The sequence below is a fragment of the Amphiura filiformis genome, chromosome 2 (genome assembly GCF_039555335.1).
Source record: "Amphiura filiformis chromosome 2, Afil_fr2py, whole genome shotgun sequence".
NCBI classification, from domain to species: Eukaryota; Metazoa; Echinodermata; class Ophiuroidea; order Amphilepidida; family Amphiuridae; genus Amphiura; species Amphiura filiformis.
In genome coordinates, this window is record NC_092629.1 from 2,713,400 (window position 1) to 2,737,119 (window position 23,720).

Sequence of the window (23,720 nt, forward strand, 5' to 3'; positions counted from 1 at the left end):
GATATAAAGGGGTAAACACAACTGGTACCTTAATTATTTGGCTTACTGTAGTTGTTTTGTTGTATTGAAGGCCAACTGCATACGTAGAATATTTTATTACACCTCTTACATATTCATGAGTTATTGATGCCGATTAATTGGTGAGTCACGTACGACAAAAAACATTGAGCTACAACCAGCTGATCTATACGTAAACAGACTATTAACCGGTTATGGCTACGCAAAGCTTTTACAAAATCTGTGTACACAAAGCGTTTAATGCACGTAGCCTCATTCAAAATTATTTTTTGACAGTATAAATTTTCGTATAAAAAATATCAGAATTAAACAGCATTAAAATGAGTACAAAGAAACTCAGTACTGGTTCAGTAGTTCTTAAGATAGCTCTTGATATTTTGAGAAAATATCTCAAAATTTTGAACTTTTATGTTGAAGCCTATGACCAGCACGTATTATCAATTACTTAACATTTAACGCTCCATTTGACGGAGTGCTTACCCACTTTGACTCAAAAAGGCCCGACGCATGTTGAAATTTTTTAAATAGAACCAGCTTATATGTGAGTGGACGCGGCGAATCAGCCGTAAACTCGGCAAATTGTATTCTGAGTTAAAGTGTAAAATGTATGTGAAGGTCGTATTCATAGGTGTATCAATTCGTTGCGACAAGTATCTTATCAAACGCTGTTTAAATCAATCAATAATACTACTGCTGAAGAGGATAATAAGCTTCTACCTATTTCTATAGAATAGTTCTTGTCTTTGTTTGCTTTGGCTAAATCCTGCTTAGTTGAAAGGTTTGTATTTTACATCATCTATAATGTTTTAAAATTGAATATAAATTACAGATTAAATTATAGCATTTATAACAATAATAATGGAGCGTATTTATTCCGCGCAAATATCAGCAAAAAGATCTCAGGGCGGGCATTACCTTCCTAATGCCACTTTAACATGACGATTGATTTGTTTTCCTTAATTAAAAAATATCTGTGTTATGTAGTAAAGTTAAATAGTTTCCAGAGTCTAAATATTGTCTCACACTACAATTATACTGGTAAATCAATCCAATATTATACTGGTAAATCAATCAAATATTCATATTCAAAATCAACTACGAAATCTTAAACTTCTTAAAAATAATATGGATTTCCGATTGTTATACGTGACAAGCAAAACGCAATATACAAAGCATGGTTAAGTTTGCTATTCCATCTATTTATTCCGGTTATTCCTTTATATGGAAGCATAAGTGTATCATTTGGAGCCCGAGAATTGGTCGCCACCAGCCCATTCTTGGATTTTGCTCCCCAAACTAAGGAAAAGCTCAGCAAAACACAAATCGGGTAGCGATTTTAGGGTTTTGCAATCCATTCCTAAGAATGGGCAGTAATACCGGGTTACATGTAATGTTAATTCAATGCATTGAAATCGAAGTGAATTGAAATGAATTTTGGGCGATTTTCATTTCAATGCATTGGAATTGAATTGGAATCGAAATGAGTGGGCTTGGGCATGAATTGAATTGGATTGGAATTGAAATCATCGTGAGCAATGAAGAATTGAATTGGATTGGAATTGAAATCATGTTGAGTGATGAAGAATGAAGTGGAATCGAAATGAAATTCAGCTTTGATTTCAATTCAGCATTTCAATTCACAAGCAGATGTCTGTGATTCCAGATCATTCCACCTGTAAAAAGTGCCCTTCCCCAGTTCTGAATTCTGATACACTTCCAGGTCTATTCATACAAGAGACACATATTAAAAACTTTTGGCACTAATCATAAAGCCCCTATTTTTCTCAAGCTCCTAATTTTTATGCTCAAAAGTCATTGTACATTTGAACAAATTGTGAGAAAACCATTAAAGAAAATGCTTATATCTTTGACAGCTTTTTTCACACTTTTTCAAAAGTACAAGAATTTTGGGTGTAAAATCTTAGGAGGAGCAGGCGACAAGTAGGGGCTATCTAATAGTATCAAAACTTGATTTTTGACATCTTTGAGGTCAGTGTGGGGACAGGGTCCCATTATCAATCATACCTGAAGTTTAGAAAATAATGTGCATGGCGGACAAGAATTTAAGACAAATGTTAGGAAGTCAGTCACCTAAGAACTAAGAAGTTCCAAAGTTTCATAAAATAGGACCCAGAGGTCAAGGGTCACTCGCATTGTTTGAATGTGAAAAGTGAGTTAACATATAAACAATAAAATAAAAGTATCTTCTGTTGAAATCTGAGACGAAAATTTAGGTATTTTCGTCTCAGGTTGAAATGCCTTTGTGACAAGTAGTGTATTTGATTTGGACTTTGTGTTGCTGACTCAAGTGTTATAAAATTGGCAGTAAAATTCAAAACATGCACTGCAAAAACAGTGTCTAGATATTAAACACCATTCTAGACACCATCTTGTCCTCGATTTGTAAACATGTCTAAATGCTAAGCAGTCATGTTTAGTAATTTGATGCCTTGTGTTTAGAAATTAAACACTTGATGTTTTGAAGTTTGACATTTGTGTTTAGATTTTACATGTGTTTACAAATTGAGAACAAAAAGTGTTCACTCTCTAGATACAGTTTTTGCAGTGAGCCTTTGGTCAATTAACACAAACTGCAACTGTATTGGAATTGGAATTGAATTGGAATTGAAATGAATGCCCAGAATTGAATTGAAATTGATTAGCTGTTAATTTCACTGCATTGGATTGGAATTGGAATGAAATGCTTTTGAAATTGAAAAATTGAATTGGAATCGAATTGAATTAATTCTAAAGCAAGGTGGATTGAATTGGAATTGAATAGCAAGACACCAGGTGTTGAAAGAATTGAATTTGAATAGAATTGAAATAAATTTTCTGGAGTGAAATAACAATAGTTACATGTAGATTCTTGAAAATAATATATGTTACTGTTAACAAATATAAATTTCCTTTTCATGACATAATCTATGTACCCTCTACTAGTATCCCTGCGAATGTCAAGTTCACAACTGGCGTAGTTAGCTCGCATTCCACGCATTTCTGAGCAAGCTGTTCACGTGACATAATACAACAGGAGGTTCATTACTACCGTCACAACCCCGTGCATTTGGCGGGCATTTGAGTAGGCCCATCTATACCATGGCAGATGTAGTATTTTATTCTGATGAACAGATAATCAAACTTGTTTAGTAATGTACTATGTATTTCACTATGTTGATGACATGACAGGAGACACAGCATGCAAAAACGCCGTCACCAAAAAAGTGTTCTTCTCTAATGACCATCTTCCTTTATTTGTTATCAACAAGAGTCAGCAGCCAGAAGCTATTAAACTTAATTATTTTCAGTTTACAATATAGGCTATAGCTTGACAATATGTTTCTTTTGTGCAATAAGTTCAAACATTAAAAAATAAGAGAAAAATAAAAGTAACAAAGAAAAAATATGAAAACAACTTGTGCCTGTGTTCAAATTTCGATGCGCGATATTTTGATGGTTATAGCCACTCTTGACACCCCTGCCATCTCGCGCTCATAAGTTAAGTTGCTTTTAAGATACAAAGTTGAAACTTAGCAGATAAGTAAAAGGGTGAATAAAGAATATATGAAAAATTTACATTGTTTTGTTGCACCATTACAAAATGCGGTTCATTTTCCATATGTAACCTTTTTATGGGACACCTTGTACTATAGTATAGCCTCCGAATCTTGAGTTTAGCTGGGTAAAACTCAAATCCGAGCACGGATTGTAGGGCTTACAAGCCCATTCCTAGGAATAAACCGCAAAATCAGGGTATAGCCCCCGCATCTTAGGTTTAGCTCGATAAAACTCAAATCAGGGAGCAATACCTTGTACTTCCATAATCGTTTGCATTATAGATATTCACAGTACATATATCGTCATAATTCACACAATACTGACCCTCGTTAACTAATTATGTAACACATTACGATTTGAAAACAACTAAAATAATATCCGTTTTTCCTTAAATGTTAACATAGGATATGTCATTGATGGACATGACAGCTGGTTGGTTCGACTCGGCATTTTTGTTGTCTACCAACCTGCTGCCATGCCATATACCTGTATAAAGGGGTTACAGAGCTACAGGCCTCTAAACCTCAACTGTAATTCCTTCACTCATCGTTGTATTATGTATTTCCATAGTTTATTATATATGTATTATTCTTTATATCTTTATAATATATTATTCTTATGTATTATTCTCGTATCATGTAATGAGTGAAAAGATAATAATAAATCTAATCTAATCTTCAGCTTGGGTCCTGGCGAAACAAATTACGCAAACGAAACTAATAAGATACAAGTCTGCGCAAACTTTGAGATCAATCTTGTCAGGCTAACAAGATTTGTGTAAAGAGAACATTGGCTTGGATTCCAGAGGGATGGTGTCTGTAAGAGACATAGCCACCAGAAAAGGACCAAATAAATTAGCAGTTCAGTAATTGCAGTACTCTCCCAGTTTTGAAAAAAAAAAATACGCAAAGCTGGGAACCAAACCCGAGGCCTCGTTAGTGTGAAGCATAAGGTTTTAAACCACTAAACCAACTAACCATCAGCTGTGAGAAGTGGGATAAAACCCTTGATATTCCCTCATTTCAAATCATACGTTTTGGTTTCTCTTTGTTCAGAAACCAAAATCGGGGATTAAAAAGTGGAGCAGATCTGGTCTGCAATCATAACACTTTTGTGCTGGGAGGACACAGTATAACCATAAGTATTATAATAGCATATTGTGCTAAGCATAATTATTATCGGATATCACCGCGTTAGTTTATAATCTAAATGAGCCGTACTGCAGAGACGTTTTTACCGAAACCTATCGTAGGTGGCTTACTTTCATGTCACCGTATAATTACACCCCGAGCTCTACGGCCAGAGGCCTAGAAATCATGCCCATATATTCAGGGGGTCATTTGTTTGTTTGTATGAAACATAAACGATGCATGATGATGGAGTTTATATGATTATGGATTTGTTTATTGTCCCCTGAAAGCACAACCAATACCTCTTACCTAGACTTTTCCCCCACCCTCTTCCCTCGCCTCCCCCTACATTCGGTAACTCCTATCCACTATTCTACTCCACTCTCGAGGTCTCCTCTCTACATCATTCCCTTTCCACTTCCAATGCTCTCTCCCATCTGTTTCTCTTTCTCTTTTAAACATTTCTTTTGTATACTTCAAACCAACTGGTTATCTTCTTCACACAATTATATAACAAACTAAAATGAAATCTCCTTGCTACAAAATTTAAGTTTCTAACAAAGGGTAGAAACACATATTATATCGATAATCATGTCAGTCAAGAGCTTAGGTAGGATAATAGGAAACTACGTAACCAAAACCAAAACTAAAACTCAATATTTGAAATGAGGGATTGTTTAATGGAATAAATCAAAAGCAATCATGCTTTTCAGTTAAACCGTGCGCGCGTGTTACTGTTTGCCAAAGGAGTGTAACTCGAGGCTGTTAATCGTCAAAAACTGAAAATCGCGAATTTAAAAAATCAAACTTATTTGATCAGAAGGATGTTCTTATTTAGAATGCAATTTGTTGTGTCTGATGTGCTCTCAGGTCCCCCCCCCCCAAAAAAAAATACTGTGCAAATACTGTGTGTATCTATGCTAGGTCGTAAACTCTAACCACATAATCTGGTCCCTTCAAATTCTAACCAATTATTCGTTAGAATTTAGAGGGACCATATTATCTGGTCCACCTTACCTACTGATGTTTCCACACATATCGTGTTAGCTTGACCCATCGATCTTAAGGTTTGCGTAGACTTGTATCTGTTTGTGGAATATGTTTCGCCGGGACCCAAGCTTATTACCCATAATTATTATGTTTGACAATTTTAGGTTCAAAGGAATTGTGTATCTATCCGAACAGTTTTGGCAGTCATACAGCCGGTGTATTATAAAACTAGTAAGGAAACAGTTACATCAGATGACCTGAAACAAATAGTTGGGTAGTATTCTTGATTAAGTTCATCAGGTCTGTAGTACAGTGTATCCCATTTCACCAAACATTTCTTTTATACAAGTCCAGTTGTAACATTTACTGTATGGGACGTTTCAAGAGCTAAGGTCTGCTCTTTTCATCAGCCAGATGATGCACTGACCTGCTCGAGTTGTTGCTAGTTGCCACTCTCTGGAGATGAGTGTGGTACTTCAATCAATACCAACAGGAAGTTAGTGTCAACTAGCAACAACCTAAGCAGGTCAATGCATCATATGTCTGATGAAAAGAGTAGACCTTAGCTCTTGAAACGTCACATAGAGTAAGAATTTCAATTGGACTTGTATAAAAGAAATGTTTGATTAATGAATGGGTAGGTAAATGTGGTTGAGTTATTTCAGGTAAAATAAGACGCATAGTTTAAGGGGGTACTACACCCCTGGGCAATTTTGTGCCTATTTTTGCATTTTTCTCAAAAAAATTATAGCGCATTGGTGACAGGTAAGATATGTATATTATAGGGGCAAAGACTACAACTACTGCACTGAAAAGTCAGCAACTCAAAGCAAGTAATTCTTGATTTATTGATCAAAGATTGGTTTTCCCTCATTTTTGACTGTAACTTCACAACTGTTGTCTTTGCTGAAAGAACATTTCCAGTGCAGTAGTTGTAGTCCTTGCCCCTATAATATACATATCTTACTTATCACCAATGCGCTACAATTTTTAAGAAAAATGCAAAAATAGGCACAAAATTGGGCAAGGTGTAATACCCCCTTAAGAGATTGTAACGTGCTGCTACGGGGTGATCAAATATTCCGCAGTATGAGGATATTACGACGATGTGAATACATATAACCGCTTGTTTTCTTAGTCTAATAATCCTAAATTCTGGAAAAATAAGCTTATACATTTTGGATTATTCTAATATATAATGTTAACTTTAAAATAGCTTTATTACTCCCCTCATACAGCAAAATCACACTCATTTGATATGCCCGTTTCGTTCTCTTCCGTCACCTTTGCACTGAAACAGAAGGTCTAAGCCCGGGTTCTGAAACAGAAAAAAAACATCAAACATGTTCAAACTAAGCGTTGTAAAATATTTCGAACTTGGATTATATAACAATGCGAGTCGCTGAGCCAATGAGAGCACTTAAAGCATGCAAAAGTTAGTGTGTATAGCCCCTAAATATAAACTGTTGCATTACATAACTTTCATAACCAAATAATTTTTTTTTCAACTCTTCCCATCTATCTTTTATCTTCTCCTCATCTGTGATCACTTTTCCATCTTAATCCTTGGTATTATCCATTCCGATGGTTTGCCTTTTTGTCAGCATCTTGATGACCTGTCCAGTTTATACAGCTTGGTGGTATTCATCTGCCACTTTGAACAAGTTTTGGATCCACAGTTCTTTGCAATGTTTTAACTTCTTCTTTATTTCACTCTTTGTAATTGTATCGGCTTCTTTTGGATTTGTCACTGATCAGTCTTTGTTTTGTCTCTCTTATTTCATCGGAGAGTTTCAGAATGTCAGCGGTAAGCCATTGTATTTGATGCTTCAGTTTCTTTCTTCCTAGGACTTCATGTGAAGTTCCTGCAAAACTGATAACGGGTTTCCCGAAAACAGGGAACCCAAGATATTTGCTATATAATGGGGGTGGCAGCGTTGGGGTTCCCATTTTAAATCCTTTTTAGTGATCTCCGTTTTCAATATTAGCTCTATAGAATGAGGTGTTTGACGTACGCGTAGTCCTGTGTATTATTCAAAAATATTCTAAGGAATAAAAGATGCCTTTTTGATTACAAACAAATAAACAAAAACGAAACATATTATTTCAGAAATAAATATAGATTCCACGATTATGCCAATACAAACTTCCTTTGAAATTGTCAGTATAGAGATGAGTATTACCCGAGATTTGTTTGATTTTGAAAAGAATTTACATATCATTTAGTGGCGATACAGAGTAGTCGAGTTTTAACGAAGTGGTCTTTCTTTACTTCGTTCATATAATCTGACGTCCAGGATTCGAAGCCTAGTCGCGATAGCTGGTACTGCTTTATGTATTTGCTTTTTGTAAAGAGATGAGTACTCCCTGAGATTCACCGTCAATGCCAACGGCCCCTAATACAAAATCCTTCGTGGAAACCCAGTCATGGCTGTTTGATTTTGAAAAGAATTTTCATATCATTAAAGGTCATATATATTGCTCGGACAACATCATATCATTGGCAAGCTAATATTATGAGGACAATGAAAATGACTCTTTTTTGAGAAAATTAGACGTTTAAAATTGATATTCCGCAAAAACCAACTTAAGCGGTGAGTTCCTTCGAACGAGACAGATTTGACCTAGAAAAAAGTTGACGTCATGAAATGACTGTGCCTGCTTTGCGAGAAAGGACTATAAACATTTTCAATGCACAGAACGTATACTGTTATTGTTCACAGAAAAAACTCTGAATTAAGTATTACAAATTTAATGGTTTTTAAACATATGGATAAAATCAGCCGCTTCTTTTTTATATATTAGTAAATTGTGATATTATAATTCATATGTATATCAATATCATGAGAAATATTTGTGCTAAAAAATAAAAAAATAATTTTAGCTTAGAATTTCAGCGTGATCAATCTGAAACTAGCATATAAACAGTGTTAAGTCCACAAACTCATGTATCTGATTTCCCTGTGCGATATTGCAATGCTATAGTTATCATAGTTTCAGTTGTGTGACGCTTTGTTTCCCAAATGAGAACAATAGTTTGCATGTTGTTATGCAGCATTGTTATGGTAAATAATTGTACAACTTATTGTTGCTAATGTCAAACTTGTCAAAGTGATCACACAAGTAAATGAGAGCATGATATAGTGTCCGCTTCATTTACCGCTGCCTTGAAAATAAATTTCGCTTCAAACGGGGGAAGAACACGTACGAGCCCGAACTTTACCCACACAATTTCTCTTTTTTCCAGGAGAAATACGCATAAAAAAGTGTCAACTTGTAATGTAATAATTATTCTCTTCGAATAGAGATAAACTTGTTTTTGCAATAGACCTGCCCTTTAAATGACGATAAAGAGTAGTCGAGTTTTAACAAAGAGGTCTTTCTTTACTTCATTCAGATTATCTGAGATCCCGGATTCGAAGTCTAGTCGCGTTAGCTGGTACTGCTTTATGTGTTTGCACAAGAGAACTCTGGTTCCACCTCTTTCCAAAACTGGATCATTAGTTTTCCCAAAATAACAAATTGCAACAAAACTTTGAGTGCAGCACAGCAAGAATCATGTTCGATTTCATTGGGGAAACGGCGTTGTGGAGTAAAATATCTCTATATTTAAGATAATTATATAAAACACTCAAAATTGATAACCTGCCCAAAAGTGTCTCTTTTTGATATACCACGTCACATATTTTGAAATAATTACTTACAATCAACGCAACGAACACCGGCGTCGTCACTATGTTCACAATTGTGGATTCCCCATCCGTTATGATTGCATAAATCCAGACTACTTTCTGATCCTGTACATCTAACATTATCCAGCCATATCGGTCCAGAACCCTGTCCAAAGGTAGCAGTGTGAAGTGCTCGTACAGCACCATAGGGAAGTCCTAGTTGGCGGCACACTACTCTTGCATTAATCACAAACCAGAAGTCATCGCAGACTGTTCCCCAGACGTTATCATGAAAAACTTCAACCCGGCCCTCGTTGTTGTTAGACCCACCAACAAGACGTATTTCAGTATTGTTCGCGATAGCTTTAAATTAAGGGAGAAAATGAGACAACTTGTCATCATAAGGATTATCAGGAGATATCTACACAAATTTAAGGTAGTACTACACCCCTGGCCAATTTTGTGCCTATTTTTGCATTTTTCTCAAAAATTTATAGCGCATTGGTGACAATTAAGATATGTATATTATAGGGGCAAGGACTACAATTACTGCACTGGGAATTTTATTTCAGCACAGGCAACAGTTGTGGAGTTGCAATCAAAAATGAGGGAAAACCAATATTTGATCAATAAATCAATAACTACTTGTCTTGAGTCACTGAAATTCCAGTGTATTAACTGGATTCCTTGCCCCTATAATATACATAACTTTTGTTACCCGTGTTTTATTAGTTTTTGAGAAAAATGCAAAAATAGTCACAAATTTATCAAGGGGGTGTAGTACCCCCTTAAGCGTGCTCAAATTATCTGGGCATAGATATTGTATTTGTTGTGTTAGTCGTCGTCGTCGTCATCTTCTCCTCCTCCTCCTCCTCCTCCTCTGTTTAGTGTTCTTTTTTATTTTAGGTGCTATGAGGATGATACCAATTAAAGCTTAAAACAAGAGCTTCCACATGGTGGTCACCAATTTTCGGATTTGACGCCCAATTAGGCGCTTCTTTATTTTAGGTGCTATGACTGAGGATAATACTCATATCGATTATGTTGTGCCTGTATATAATTTTTTGTTAAGGAATGGGGCGCCCAATGGGAGCTTTGATGTGATGTGCTGAAATCCGGGGGATGTACTCCCACTTTGGAGGTGGCGCGTATGTAGGGCTGTTAAGACCCCCTTTGTCACCATCGCTGTCACCCAAAGTCCCCATTACCAGCACATGCTCAGTCACCCAAATACCCCATATTTTTCCTTTAGATCCTTTAGATGTGTCACTCAAAGACCTAGACCCATAGGCCTATATTTCCATCTCAACAGCAACGAGCCTCGTCTATCACTAATTTTGTTAATTTAGAACTAGAAATTCAATTTTCGAGGCTTCTTTAAATTAAATTGTGGATTTATATAGCGCACAAAGACCCCATTTAAAAAAGTCATATTCTCACCTAATGCCCCCACCCCCTCCAATTTAAATCCAAACGTTCCCTCTCTCACCCAATGACTCCATATTTTGTAAATTTTTCTCTCCGTATACATTTTGTTTCCTTTAAAACAATAATGTAACATTAGCATAGTAAGCAAAGAAAGATTAAGAAATGTAAAGCATATTTATTGCAGCGAGAGAGGTGTAAAATCGTACTGCATTGGGATGAAACCGGTTGGTTTAAAATAAAAAAGAATAAAGATCAGGTTACCATTTCGGTTACTATTGTTAAGAGATCATGTTGTGGGGGTTGTTAGGGCAGAATTATTTTATTTAGAATATATAAGTTTGCATATTTAATTCTTAAGGATTGTTTTCCAAGTGGACATTATGATATAACAATACTGTCGGTTGTAATACCTGACAATATTGCATGCCTAGTTATTAATTATTAAGTTGCCGCGGATATCAGGTACTTGTTTAACATGCGACCCAATAATTTTGTATTTCAAACAAAGATGACAAGCCTAAGGATTTTAAGGATTTGTTTAAAGGTAAATTTTTTTAATAACACAACAAACGATGTCAATTGCAACTACCGTGCTAGATTTTCCAGGGATAAGAAACTGGGTTTTTTTTAATAAGAAACCATGTGTATCATGTAATTCCTGGTTCCTTGATCGACAAAGCAGCTTTTTTGGAACAATGCCGCATCAAATCATGTCGCTCTTCACCTGGATCATACTCCGCGATCGATTCCAGTAATTTTATATTTTAAACAAAGGATAACGGGCCTAGACGCACAAGATTTCATCCCGTGCATATTAGTAAACAATAATAAAATCAAAACCAAGCAAGTTGTGTTTTTAATTCTTCTAAGCTGGGCATACTTTTAAGTAAAACAGTTGTGAAGTAAATCTAGCAAGACCGAAATTAGAAGCTTTATTGAAAATCAAGCCAAATAAGGGGCTCCGCCGTAGCGGGTGATAGGTGCATGTGAGCTAAAAACTATCGCCCGATTGCCCTCACGTCCGTTGTTGTAAAAATGTTGGAGAGCATTGTTTCTGGCCATATTCGCAGTCACCTTTTAAATAACGACCTTTTGTATTCAGACCAGCATGGATTCTCTCCGGGTAAATCGTGCACCACTGCCCTGAGTGAGGCTTGAATTCCTGTTGCATAAAGTCGTGTTTTTGATTCCTTCTCTCATGCATTTCTTTTCAGAAAATCTCTACCGCACTTATGGTTTTAGAGGTCCACTTTTGAACTGGTTCTCTTCTTTTATTTTAAACCGCAAGCAAAGAATTGTTTTTCGTGGCCATATGTCTGATTTTGTTCCGGTGTTATCTGGTGTGTCCCAGGGATCAGTCTTGGGGTCACTTCTTTTTAACATTTACACCAATGATCTTCATCTGCATGTAAATTCCAAAGTTAATCAGTATGCTGATGATAGTTTTATTAACAATGATTCCGACAATGTCATTCTCCAAAATTATTTGAATGCACTAAATTGCTGGTCACATACCGGGGTCATATAACAATGCTGTTCAGTTACACCCTCTGAAATTTCAAGTTATGTGTATTTGCCGTGGAACAACAAACCATCACCAGAAACTTCTAGTTTACGTCTCCTTGTGGTTCAGGTATCTGCTGACCTCTTCGAATGAGCATGTGTTAAATGTTACAAAAAGTGCAATAGACTTATAGGCTTCCTCAAAACAGTTGTTGGTAAACAAAATCCAAACATCCTGCTCACACTTTATCGTTCTCTTGTTTTACCGGTCATAGATTTTTGTTCACCAGTTTGGTTTGTATATCGTAAAAATCACATTAATAATTTGGAACTTATCCAACGGAGGGCATCAAGATTTATTTTAGGGATCGTCTTCAAGAACTCAACCTTATGGATCTAAATATTAAATAGGAGGAAATATTTATCTATTATAAAAAGAAGGATGATTTATTTACGCGCATTTTGATACCCCATGTGTCCAATTTCGTTCAATATTGACAATACAGCAGTGCTTTGAAAGAAAAATGCCCCAATTTAAAAGTTGCAGTTATTTGTATTGATTTGAAGTAAACGCGAAGATAATGGCGGGCTTTACGTGTTTACAGTGCTGGCATCATTATAACCATTGATCGCTGTAAACTGTAACTTTTAAACTCGGGTATTTTTCTGTAAAAGCACTACTGTGTTGTTAATATTGAACGACATTTGACGAATGGGGTATCAAAATGCGCGTAAATAAATCATGCTTCTCTCTATGTTGAAATATTGTGAAAACAATTAATAGTTCTGAATCTATAGGCGTATTTATAACAGCTGAGTTACTTTTTGTGCAGACTTTATATCAAATGAAAGCTTATTACAAGGGCTTCCACATGGTTGTCACCAAGTTTTCGTTTGTGGGCAGGAGAAGGGGGTTATGTGGTGTCACGGGCATAGTGTCATCTAGTTACTGTTGTGTTCGTCAATGTATTCCATTGGGATTCCTCAAGGGCGTGACGTCAGTGCATGCCCCAGTGTAATTTTGGGGGTCATTATGTGTCTTCAATTTAGATGAGGAGATACATGTAGCTTGCTAATTAATTTTTTGACAATACCATCTCAGGGTTTTTAAAAGAATTTTTCGCTGTTTTGGAACTGTGTTTATATTGGAATGGAAGCAGTTGAAGTATGCACCTGAAAGATGGTACCGGAGATGGAGATGGGGTGGCGTACCATTTGTCATTTTATGACAGCTTACCTTTTGTGCACATTGATATATTTTGTCAAGTCAAGTTACATGGAATTAATTGGGGTATCAAACGGTCACATCAAATTTCTCCATCTAAGAAACGGATTTTCTCATTTATAGTGAATTTTCTTACATACTTATAGCTTACAGCAATTATCAAATATGGTCTCATCACTTCCATCCTGACAGTCATAGAAGCCATCACACAACATTGACTCATCAAGCACTTCAAGTTGATTTCCAGGACACACTACCAAGTCTGAGAATGACATACAAGTTAAAAAAAAACACATTTGCGGAATAAATTCTAATATTAACAATCCTGTTTCAGACTGATCAGCACACATCTCTAACACAGAATTCCATGCTCTGTCCGTCAGTCGGAAGTCAATGTTTATAGCAAGCCGAATGTGGTAAATTTGTGGAAAACGATCTATCCCAGCACAATTTTTAACCAAAATGTAGGTTTTAAAAGTCAAAACCTCAAGTTTACAATATTTTTCAAATTTTATATCATTAAATGAAAGAGCACTCTTATATTGTCCATATTCTAGCTTCATTTTAATGAGCAATGACCAATTCTCTTTAATGCAAATCTTGTGCAAAAATTTACTATTTTTTTACAGTTGTAAATTCAATGAACTATGACTTATGAACTATGAGCGCTTACAAATTGATATGGTACAATGTCTATGCAGGCTGAGCCATGGTAGGATATTATTAATGTTCTTTATAAACAATCCTTACCTTCTGCATTTATATTGGTAAAACAAATATGAAAGCCATAGGATGTTACAGTTCCATCTGTGATGAATTCAAAATGGAGGGCGCTTCCATCAGCTGGTGACAAAACATCCAAATCAGGCAGAGAATTATGGCCAGTGTAGCTCAATAGTCTTCCATTCTGTGCAGTTCCGATGTATAAGTTGTCATTGCTATATTCTGTATAGAAGTCTATAAACTGCACTAGTATTCTACCACCTTCTTGACACCGCACGGTCCAGAAGCACTGCATGTTATTCATGTAATTACCAGGGAAGCCAAAGGACGTGACATTGACCTTAGTATATCTTGGTATTATGATCTCAGGTTCTGGAGGACAAACTGCGTCAATGAAAAACGAGCATTGAAAGTAAGCTAAAATAAAATCATTACGTGATGTAAAGCAACAGCAACAAATATCCCTAAACATCGCATTCATCACTCTATGCCAAATCTGCATCCACAAACCCCACATTTTCGCCAAATTAAACAAAAGTTTCACACAGCCGCGTCTATTGTATTAAGGTCCTGACAATATTTTGTTTTCAAAATATGAAGAACACTCCAATTCTAGTCTTTCCCATTATATGAAATGTGATATGCTTACATCATAGTCTCAAGCATTCAACGCCAAGTTGCGTAGTTACTTGGATATACTTCGTATTACAGAGTATACTGAGGATATACCGGAAGTCATCTAGAATCTACAACGCTGTGTGGTCTTATAGAAAGGTTTATTAACTAAATTAGAACATTGAGGGCGCTATTTATTTCAAGCGAAATTGATAGGGCCGGCCGAACTAAATTTTGACGTCTTCATTGGTTTAATACTAAAACACGAATTGTTCACAAAATGATTATAAATATGTAAGGTTCCGTGCCTGAGCCTTCTAGGCGTGCTTGATTTCAGGTGACGCCGCCGGTAGAGTGTTCAGACTAGGCGACATCGCTCATCTTAGAGTACACGAAGCACTCAACTTTTCAGCGCTTACGCGCAAACTTCCTTTTGCATACGCTCGCGCTATTTGAGCTATTTTTAGTACGCTAACGCAACCCTCAGCAACCCTCGTCGATCCCCGTGGGCAACATGCCCACCTTCCATGGTATAGTTCCTGCATTTACCTTGTACTTGTTCACAGTTTGGACCAGAGTAGCCGGCAGAACAGCGGCATTGGTATTCATTAACTCCATCTTCGCATGTACCTCCATTAAGGCACGGGTCTGGGGCACAGTCGTTGATTGCTGAAATTATTATTTAGTGATGCGGAATTTAAATTGGAGAAATATTGGATGCTTTTTTATTTTAGTTGCTATGAGGATTATACTTATACAAGCTGTATCAAAATGGTTGGTACCCATCAGTCTTTGGTGTTTATTGAAAAGCCAAAGCCTCAATTTCGACCCTCTTGAAATGACCAGGATTTATAATTTTATGAAACGTTTATAACATTCATCTATAAAATAAGGTAATTCCTTTGTTGCATAATCAATGGAAGCTGATGGGTACCAATCAATTTGGTACAGATTGGTTTAATTAAAGCTTATAACAAGGACTCTCACATGGTGGTCACTAACTTTGGGATTTGGCGCCCAATTTGGCGTTTTATTCTAGGTGCTATGAGCATGAGATGTATATTAAATGAAAGCTTATAACAAGGGCTTCCATAATTATGGTTGCACCAACTTTTCGTTTGTGGGCAGGGGAAGGGGTTATGTGGGGTCACGGGCATGAATATTCGTGTTTAGTAAAATACAACTGTGCCATCTAGTTACTCTTGTGTTTGTTAATTTTTAATGTATTCCATTGGGCTCCAGTGCAGTGTAAATTATTTTTTGGTCAAAATGTGCCCTCAATTTTGATGAGGAGATAGATGTTACTTGCTAATTAATTTTTGACAATACCCTCACAAGGTCTTTAAAAAATAGGATTTTTTTCGCTGTTTTCGGACTGTGTTTATATTAGGGTGGAGGCAATTGAAGTATGCACCTGAATGATGGTACCGGAGAAGGAAATGGGGTGGCGTACCATTCGTCATTTTATGACATCTTAGACCTTTATTCGTGCAAATTGATATATTTTGAACAAGTCAAGTTACATGGAATTGATTGAGGTATCAAACGGTCACATCAAATTTCTCCATCTAGGAAACGGATTTTCTCATTTATACAGGGTGTCCAAAAAAAAGAGGCCCCACATTGCGCCCTCTTTTTCTCCTATTTCTGAAACGTTGATCAAATATATTTTGGTATGTAAAGAAACCCTAAATCGTTAGCTTTAATAAACCAAAACAATTCTTTCAATCCGCTCACAATTTTTGAAGATATGCCCTCTTTAAGAAATGTACCCGTTTTTCACTCTGTCCACGGATGAGGTTTGGCTACATCAAAGATTTAAACGAAACACACGGTTAATGACATGGATAGATAATAGCATTAGTCTTGGGAAAGCATTCACTATAAGCGAGGATCACCAGCTAGCCTCAAACATCTTCGCAACCCCGTATTACTGCTGCATTCGCAAGTATCCGGCGCACAAGGCCTTAAGGATGGTACGCAACGCAATTAATGCAATGAGAACTAGGGCTGAAACTTGTATTCGTCACGGAGGCAACCAGGTAGAGGGCAGAGCAGCACAGTAAACTCACTTCAAAAGAACCAAAGACAAACTAAACAGCCCTTTTCAGGCTACCTTTTATTCCAAAAAGAGAAATGACTTATGTTGTCAATAAAAAGAAAGCAAGAAACGAGAAAAACATAAGTAATTGCAAGTATAGCAAAAGAAGTCCCATCCCACATCAATTTCGCCCAAATTAATGACACTTAACAAAATCCATAACCCATAAGCCCACCGGTAAAGCCCATTCCTTAAATAAAGTTGTTATTTTATAAAGTTATCATCGAGGAATGTTTTATATTCATGCATGGTATATGCACTTTCCAATCTTTGAAGTAGCCAAACCTCCTCCGTGGACAGAGTGAAAAACGGATACATTTCTGTAAAAGGACATATCTTCAAAAGTTATGAGCCGATTGAAATAATTGTTTTGGTTTATTAAAGCTAACGATTGAAGGTTTCTTTACATACCAAAATATATTTGATCAACTTTTCAGAAATAGGAAAAAAAGAGGGCGCAATGTGGGGCCTCTTTTTTTTTGGGACACCCTGTAGTGCAATTTCTTGCATACGAATAGCTTACAGCAATAATCAAGAATTGTTTCATCACTTCTATCCTGACAGTCAAAGAAGCCATCACACAACATAGACTCATCAATCACTTCAAGTTGATTTCCAGGACACACTACCAAATCTGGGAATGATAAACAAGTTTAAAAACATTTTCGGAATAAATTATAATATTAACAATCCTGTTCAGACTGATCAACACACATCTCTAACATATTTTGTAAAATTCCATGCTGAACTGTTAATTGATTAACAATATACCGTGTCTATTAGATCCAATACCGGTATAGCTTGTTAAGCAGTGCTATTATCTATTCATTTTAAGTCGCTGGTAACCAGTATTTCACAAAAAGGGTGTAGCTTTGAATTGATGTGATGGGATTCAATTTTATTCAATTTCTATGCTGACCAACAGATCGTTCTACGGTTTCACGATTTAAATAATATGGCCCGATATTGCCGAGAAGGCATTGAGACAAACAATATGCATGCGAAATGTTCCAAAGGTTAATGATCGAGAATGAAAATAACAGATTAACTTTATCATGTTCGTCTCCCTATGCATGAGTGCGTATATTTATGGTCTTTACAATATTATCTTATGTTCTTGATTTGGTATGAGGTATTATATTTATAAAATTAAAAAAAAATAGTTATATTAAGGGAAGGGGTATGAACGTTTGGACAGTATTTATTGTGGGACATTAGAGCACATCAGATATATCGAATTGCATTCTGAATACGAAGAATGTCCTTCTGATATCAAATAATTTTGATTTTTGAAATTCGCAATGTAATACACATTTTATGGCAAATCATTAAAATTGATATTTTTGATATTTAACAGTACTCGAAGTAAACTTTATAAACCTGATGATTTATACTTAACGTGTATGTAGGTGGGATGAAAAGCCGACGAACAATTGAACATTTTGACCTTTCGTATTGAAGATATGGATTTTTTCCCAAAACACCAAAAAAAAAATTTGGTCTTTTGGGGAAAAAATCCATATCTTCAATATGAAAGGTCAAAATTTTAATTGATCGTCGGCTTTTTCCTCCCAGCTACATACACTTTAAGAATACATCATTAGATTTATAAAATTTACTTCTAGGACTGTTATATATCAAAAATTTGAAAAATATCAAATTTTTATAATTTGTCATAAAATTTGTATTATATCGTGATTTTCAAAAATGAAAATTATTTGATATCAGAAAGACATGCTTCGTATTCAGAAGGAATTCGATACGTCTGAGGTGCTCTCATATCCCATAAAAAATACTGTCGAAACGCTCAAAACGCTCATTCCAGATCTCTTAAGTGAAATCCTAGCATAAATTCAATTCATTCAATTGTCTATATAATACTGTGTGCATATTTGTGCTCTCTTTAAAGCAAGGAGAAATAGCTTGTCAACTTAATGGAAACGCGTTATGAAGTATCTGAAAAGATATAGCTCAGCGGCCAACAAAAAGTAACTGTCTATAGAGGAACAACCCCGGGTTTATCTTCCGCAGATTAAAAATCCCGTGTTTTTACCTAATAAATACCCATATTAGGGTAGTTTAACATGTACAAGTTTATGCAGGCTGAGCCACGTTAGGGTATTATTTTATTAAAATCTCTGTTCTTTACAAACAAGCATTACCTTCTGCATTTATATTGGTCAAACAAATATGAAAGCCACGGGATGTTGTACTTTCATCTGTGTAGAATTCAAAATGGAGGGCGCTTCCATTAGCTGGTGATAAAACATCCATATCAGGCAGGGAATTACCCGTGTATCTCAAAAGTCTTCCATTCTGTGCTGGTCCGATGTACAAGTTGTCATATCTATCTTCTGTATAGAAGTCTATGAACTGCACCAGTATTCTGCCACCCTGTTGACACTGCACGGTCCAGAAGCACTGCATGTTACTCATGTAATTATTAGGGTAGCCATAAGACGTCAAATTGACCTTAGTATCTCTTGGTATTATGATTTCAGGCTCTGGACAAACTGTATTAAAGACGATGAAAAAAAGGATAATATATAAGCAGACTTGAATTCATCGGGCGATGTAAATCAATAACAAAAATATCACTAAACATCGCTTTGATCACCCCATAAGCATATATGTACCAGAAGACCTCACATTTTCGACAATTTTACCAAAACTACCCCCAGCCGCCTCTGATGTAAAAGATTTTGTCAAATTTTGGTTTGAGAATTACGAAGAAAAAAAGGCGCTTTATGTGATATCATGACTTACGCCCTCAAACTTCAGTTTTTTACATGTACAAAATGCTTGCCGATATACTTAAAAATATTTGCGCAAAAGCAAAACGTCCAATGACGTCATTCGACGATTCCTCATGTAAACATGAGTCAATCAAGTCGCTGGCGATAACCAATTCCGATTTGACCAATAAAATGGATTTTTGTTGTTGTTTAGTACTAACCTTTAAATAATTGACAAAAGGTAAATGGCTAATCGCTGACAAATATACATGTAATATAAACCCCATCTAACTCAGCAAATATCGAAGTAGCTTTGATGAGAGGAAATAGTCATATTTATAGCGGACTCACAACGGGCTATTCTTCCACTTGGAAAAATGTGCAAATTCTTTGATTAACTTTACAAGCTGAACAGCACATATCATGCCAGATATCCAAACAAGATTATGTGACCCGATCCAGTTCACTCAGACTAAAGTCCTATTTTTTTCCAAAATTGAGCTATTATCAGGTTTATATGAAGTGAAAAATCCCCTTTCTATCAGTTCACCCCTCATGTTTATAACTGATTTGGTTGCAAAGTCACAACAGTTTTTCCATATTCATAGTCTAACTATGACTAACTATAACCCGAACCTATTTCTGGCTATATTACAGTTCCGTATGGATTGCCTTAATTTGGATATATATGTCACATATCTAACAACGTGTAATTAATCAACGTGTAATTCTTCAATGCCGCTGTTTGGCTGATCGCGCGATTCGCCTATAGTAAGCAATATTAACCCATTTCACAAATGTTAGGGACCGTTCACAAACACTTGTTAGGGGGGCCTGATTCAAAAAGGGGCCCTGAAAATTGTTTGACCCTCCTAGGGGGGCCTGAAAAAATGACCACAAATTTTCCTGGGACAATTGAGTTTATATGCTTTTCTATGGGGTTGACCCATTATTTTTATGTCAAAAAAAAGGCGGATCTGAAATTGTTGAGATCTGTAAAGGGGGCCCCGAACAATTTTCGCGATAAAATTTATTTGCATCAGGCCCCCCTAACAAGTGTTTGTGAACGGTCCCTTAACAGCGAACGTGTATCTCTACTTGACATCTAAGTAGTTTCTTGCATCTATACTTACCGCAATCTAGTGGTTCATCACTCCTATCGCTACATTGATGTATGCCATCACATATCAAATCCTCGCTACCCAAAATCTCCCATCCATTGTCACAGAGTACATAGTCTGAAGAGTTTAAAAACCAGGCTTTGTATTAAACTTAACCAATTAACAGTTTTAAGCGCAGATTTTCCCCAGCCATTAGCACATTTTTTTAATTATATTTATAATTTATTCCTATGTATCCAAGGTATATAGCTGATCTAACGCTGGGCCCGGTTATACATTTACAAATCTCTATGTTAGATTTAAAAAAATAACAAAACTATAAATATAACATAACAATTTACATATGAAGCTAAATTGAAGAAGACAAAAATAAACATAGGAAATTTACATTCATAAACATGTACATAAACATTATACATATAGTGTACCTGAATATGCTAAAGTTAAAATCATCCTAATACTGAGCCTGATTTTGATTATTTGACCAAATTTAGCTGCATACCTATATTGATATGGAAGCATTTAAGAGGACTTGTCCAGGAAAATAGACTTATTTTTCAAATTTGTGGCAAAACGCAAAATCACCAATTTTCTTCATATTGTGTCAATCAATGATACTTTAGGGTGATGTATCAAAAATAACATTTATAGTGATACCAGCTTCTTGTTGCCATGGAAACGGCTAATTGTTCTTTTCCCCTTAAATTGAGTGATTTTGGCAAAATTATGTGTAACATTTTCTGTCAATTCGATATCATTCTGGAAGAAAGTTAGAGCGGGTTCATTAAAGTTGGTGAGGGTAGAATTTAGGTCAAGGTCTTGTCTGTGTTTCAGGACCTAAATGGGAACTGAGGGCCTTTTGATTTGGGAGATACCACTTTTTCTAAGAGGGGTGTTTTTTATTATTTTGAAAAGTACATAAAACCTGTATGGTTGAAACGGTTGTAAGTATCATGCCAACGCTTCCATTTCAACAAACGTTTGTTTCCTGGAAGATTAAAGTATGCTTTAATAATTTATTGAAAAAATGGTTTGGGGAAATCATCTGTATGCTCACAGTGTTTCTAGAAATTTCCCTATTTTTACAATCTCTTATAGTCTATTTTGCCTTTATTTGTAATATTAGCATTGGGAAAATTACAATTATTGGAGATTGTAAGCCTAATATATTGCAAATATAAATATGAGATTACAGAAATATCAAAATGCTGAAAATACAGTGTTTCTATAGTATTTTGGTTTTAATCATTCATTTTTAGTTCAAGATAAATTAGTTCAGGGATAATCTTACTAGTAGAGAACAATTTTGGATAACAAAGTATTTTGGTAGGATTTGACAATTTATAAAATACTAATGAATAAAAATTTCTCCAAAAAAGCAGTGTTTCTATTTAAAAAAATTGGAAAATCGCATTTTAAGTGTTTCATATTATTATTATTATTGTTGTTGTTATTGTTGTTGTTGTTAGTGTTATCATTATTATTATTATTAGTAGTAGTAGTAGTAGTAATGTACATTCATTGAATTTGGGAGAAAAAATAATTTTAATTTACCAAAAGAAATAATGTAACCCCCCCTAAATTTTGATACCATTATATTTGGTACCAATGTATAGCTATGGGTCTCATACCCAGTAATACCAAAATAAGTACAAATATTCCCAACACAATGTTGCTATGATGTCATAATAGCTCATAATGTGAGGGTGCCCATTAAAATTTGTGAAATTCTGCCCATGTACAAAGGTATATAGGCAAAATTGATTTTGGGCAAAAAAATCTACAAAAATGCAATTTTCAGTGAATAATCTCCTCAAAGGAAAACACACACTATTTCAACCTATAACTAACATGTAAAAAGTCAGTAGCTCTTAGAATAATTTAAGAGCAAAATGAAAATCATTGATTTTACTATACAAACCAATGGGTGCCTCACTAACCCCCCTCTATAGTCATCTTTGACTGTCGGTTCTACCCGGTTAAGATGTTGGGGTAAACATTTTATCACTAAAATGAGCACAAAGGATGGATCTACGACTAGCTTAGGTCATTTGGGCGCAGGCACATGTGTTTTTTATGACAGATAAAAAATGTTAGGAGAGGGGGTTGTTTTTCGTAGTTCTAGCTATAGGGTTAAAGCGGTTTTTAGTAGATAAACGGTCAAAAACTAAAGGTAGAAAATTGGTATTTAATGCAAATCTAAATAAATGGTCAAAATATTGAAAATATGCACATTTTCAGAATTAACCATATAAATTTAATAGGGCATTAAGGGGGTACTACACCCATTCGTGAATTTGCATTTTTCTCAAAAACTAATAACACAGTGGTAACAAAAGTTGGGTATATTATAGGGGCAAGGAATTTCGTTATTTATGATAAGAAATAAGGTACCGCTAGGTTATACCTCATTTCCTATCATATTATACTGAACTGCTTGTCTTGAGTCACTGAAAATTCAGTGTAGTAATATACCAGTGTGTTATTATTTTTGAGAAAAATGCAAAAATAGTCACAAATTTACCACAGGGGTGTAGTACCCCCTTAATGTCACAGAGCACTCAAACCTTGAGTGTTTTACTCAAAACATTTTATATTTCAGGAACATTATACAAAGATGCCACTAAGTACCACTCAAAAAGTGCGTAAATTTAGAATAAAAAGTCCCAAAACAGGCTGAAAATATATAAAAGTGCGGAAAATTTGACTTCATAAAAGTAGGAATTCAGACAAAAGTAGGAAAGGTGGCATCTCTGATTATAACAAAAGTTGATTTTATGAACATTCGGTAGCCTACCCTTGAAGGAGCACACCACTAAATCAATGCGCCATTTGTGTAACCCTAATGAGTTCCGGTAAAATACAAAAACTTTTTGAGGTATTTGGGCTGCCCTTTAGACAA

At 35.6% G+C, this 23,720-nt stretch overlaps 1 protein-coding gene across 3 annotated transcripts in view; it reads right to left on the minus strand.

Annotated features, from left to right (window-relative positions):
* Positions 1-4,631: 4,631 nt before the first annotated feature.
* Positions 4,632-23,720, minus strand: part of LOC140145613 (CUB and sushi domain-containing protein 1-like) — a 54,664-nt gene continuing 35,575 nt past the window's right edge. For 2 of the 3 annotated variants that reach the window (XM_072167324.1, XM_072167309.1), the window contains 8 exons: positions 20,831-20,935; positions 19,125-19,475; positions 17,486-17,596; positions 15,411-15,530; positions 14,274-14,630; positions 13,675-13,785; positions 9,401-9,730; positions 4,632-7,014 (listed from right to left, as the gene is read on the minus strand). In XM_072167324.1, coding sequence (XP_072023425.1) covers positions 7,013-7,014; positions 9,401-9,730; positions 13,675-13,785; positions 14,274-14,630; positions 15,411-15,530; positions 17,486-17,596; positions 19,125-19,475; positions 20,831-20,935 — 1,487 coding nt within the window. In that variant the 3' untranslated portion in view covers positions 4,632-7,012. The remainder of the gene's footprint in view (positions 7,015-9,400; positions 9,731-13,674; positions 13,786-14,273; positions 14,631-15,410; positions 15,531-17,485; positions 17,597-19,124; positions 19,476-20,830; positions 20,936-23,720) is intronic. The other variant, XM_072167317.1, reaches the window with a different exon arrangement.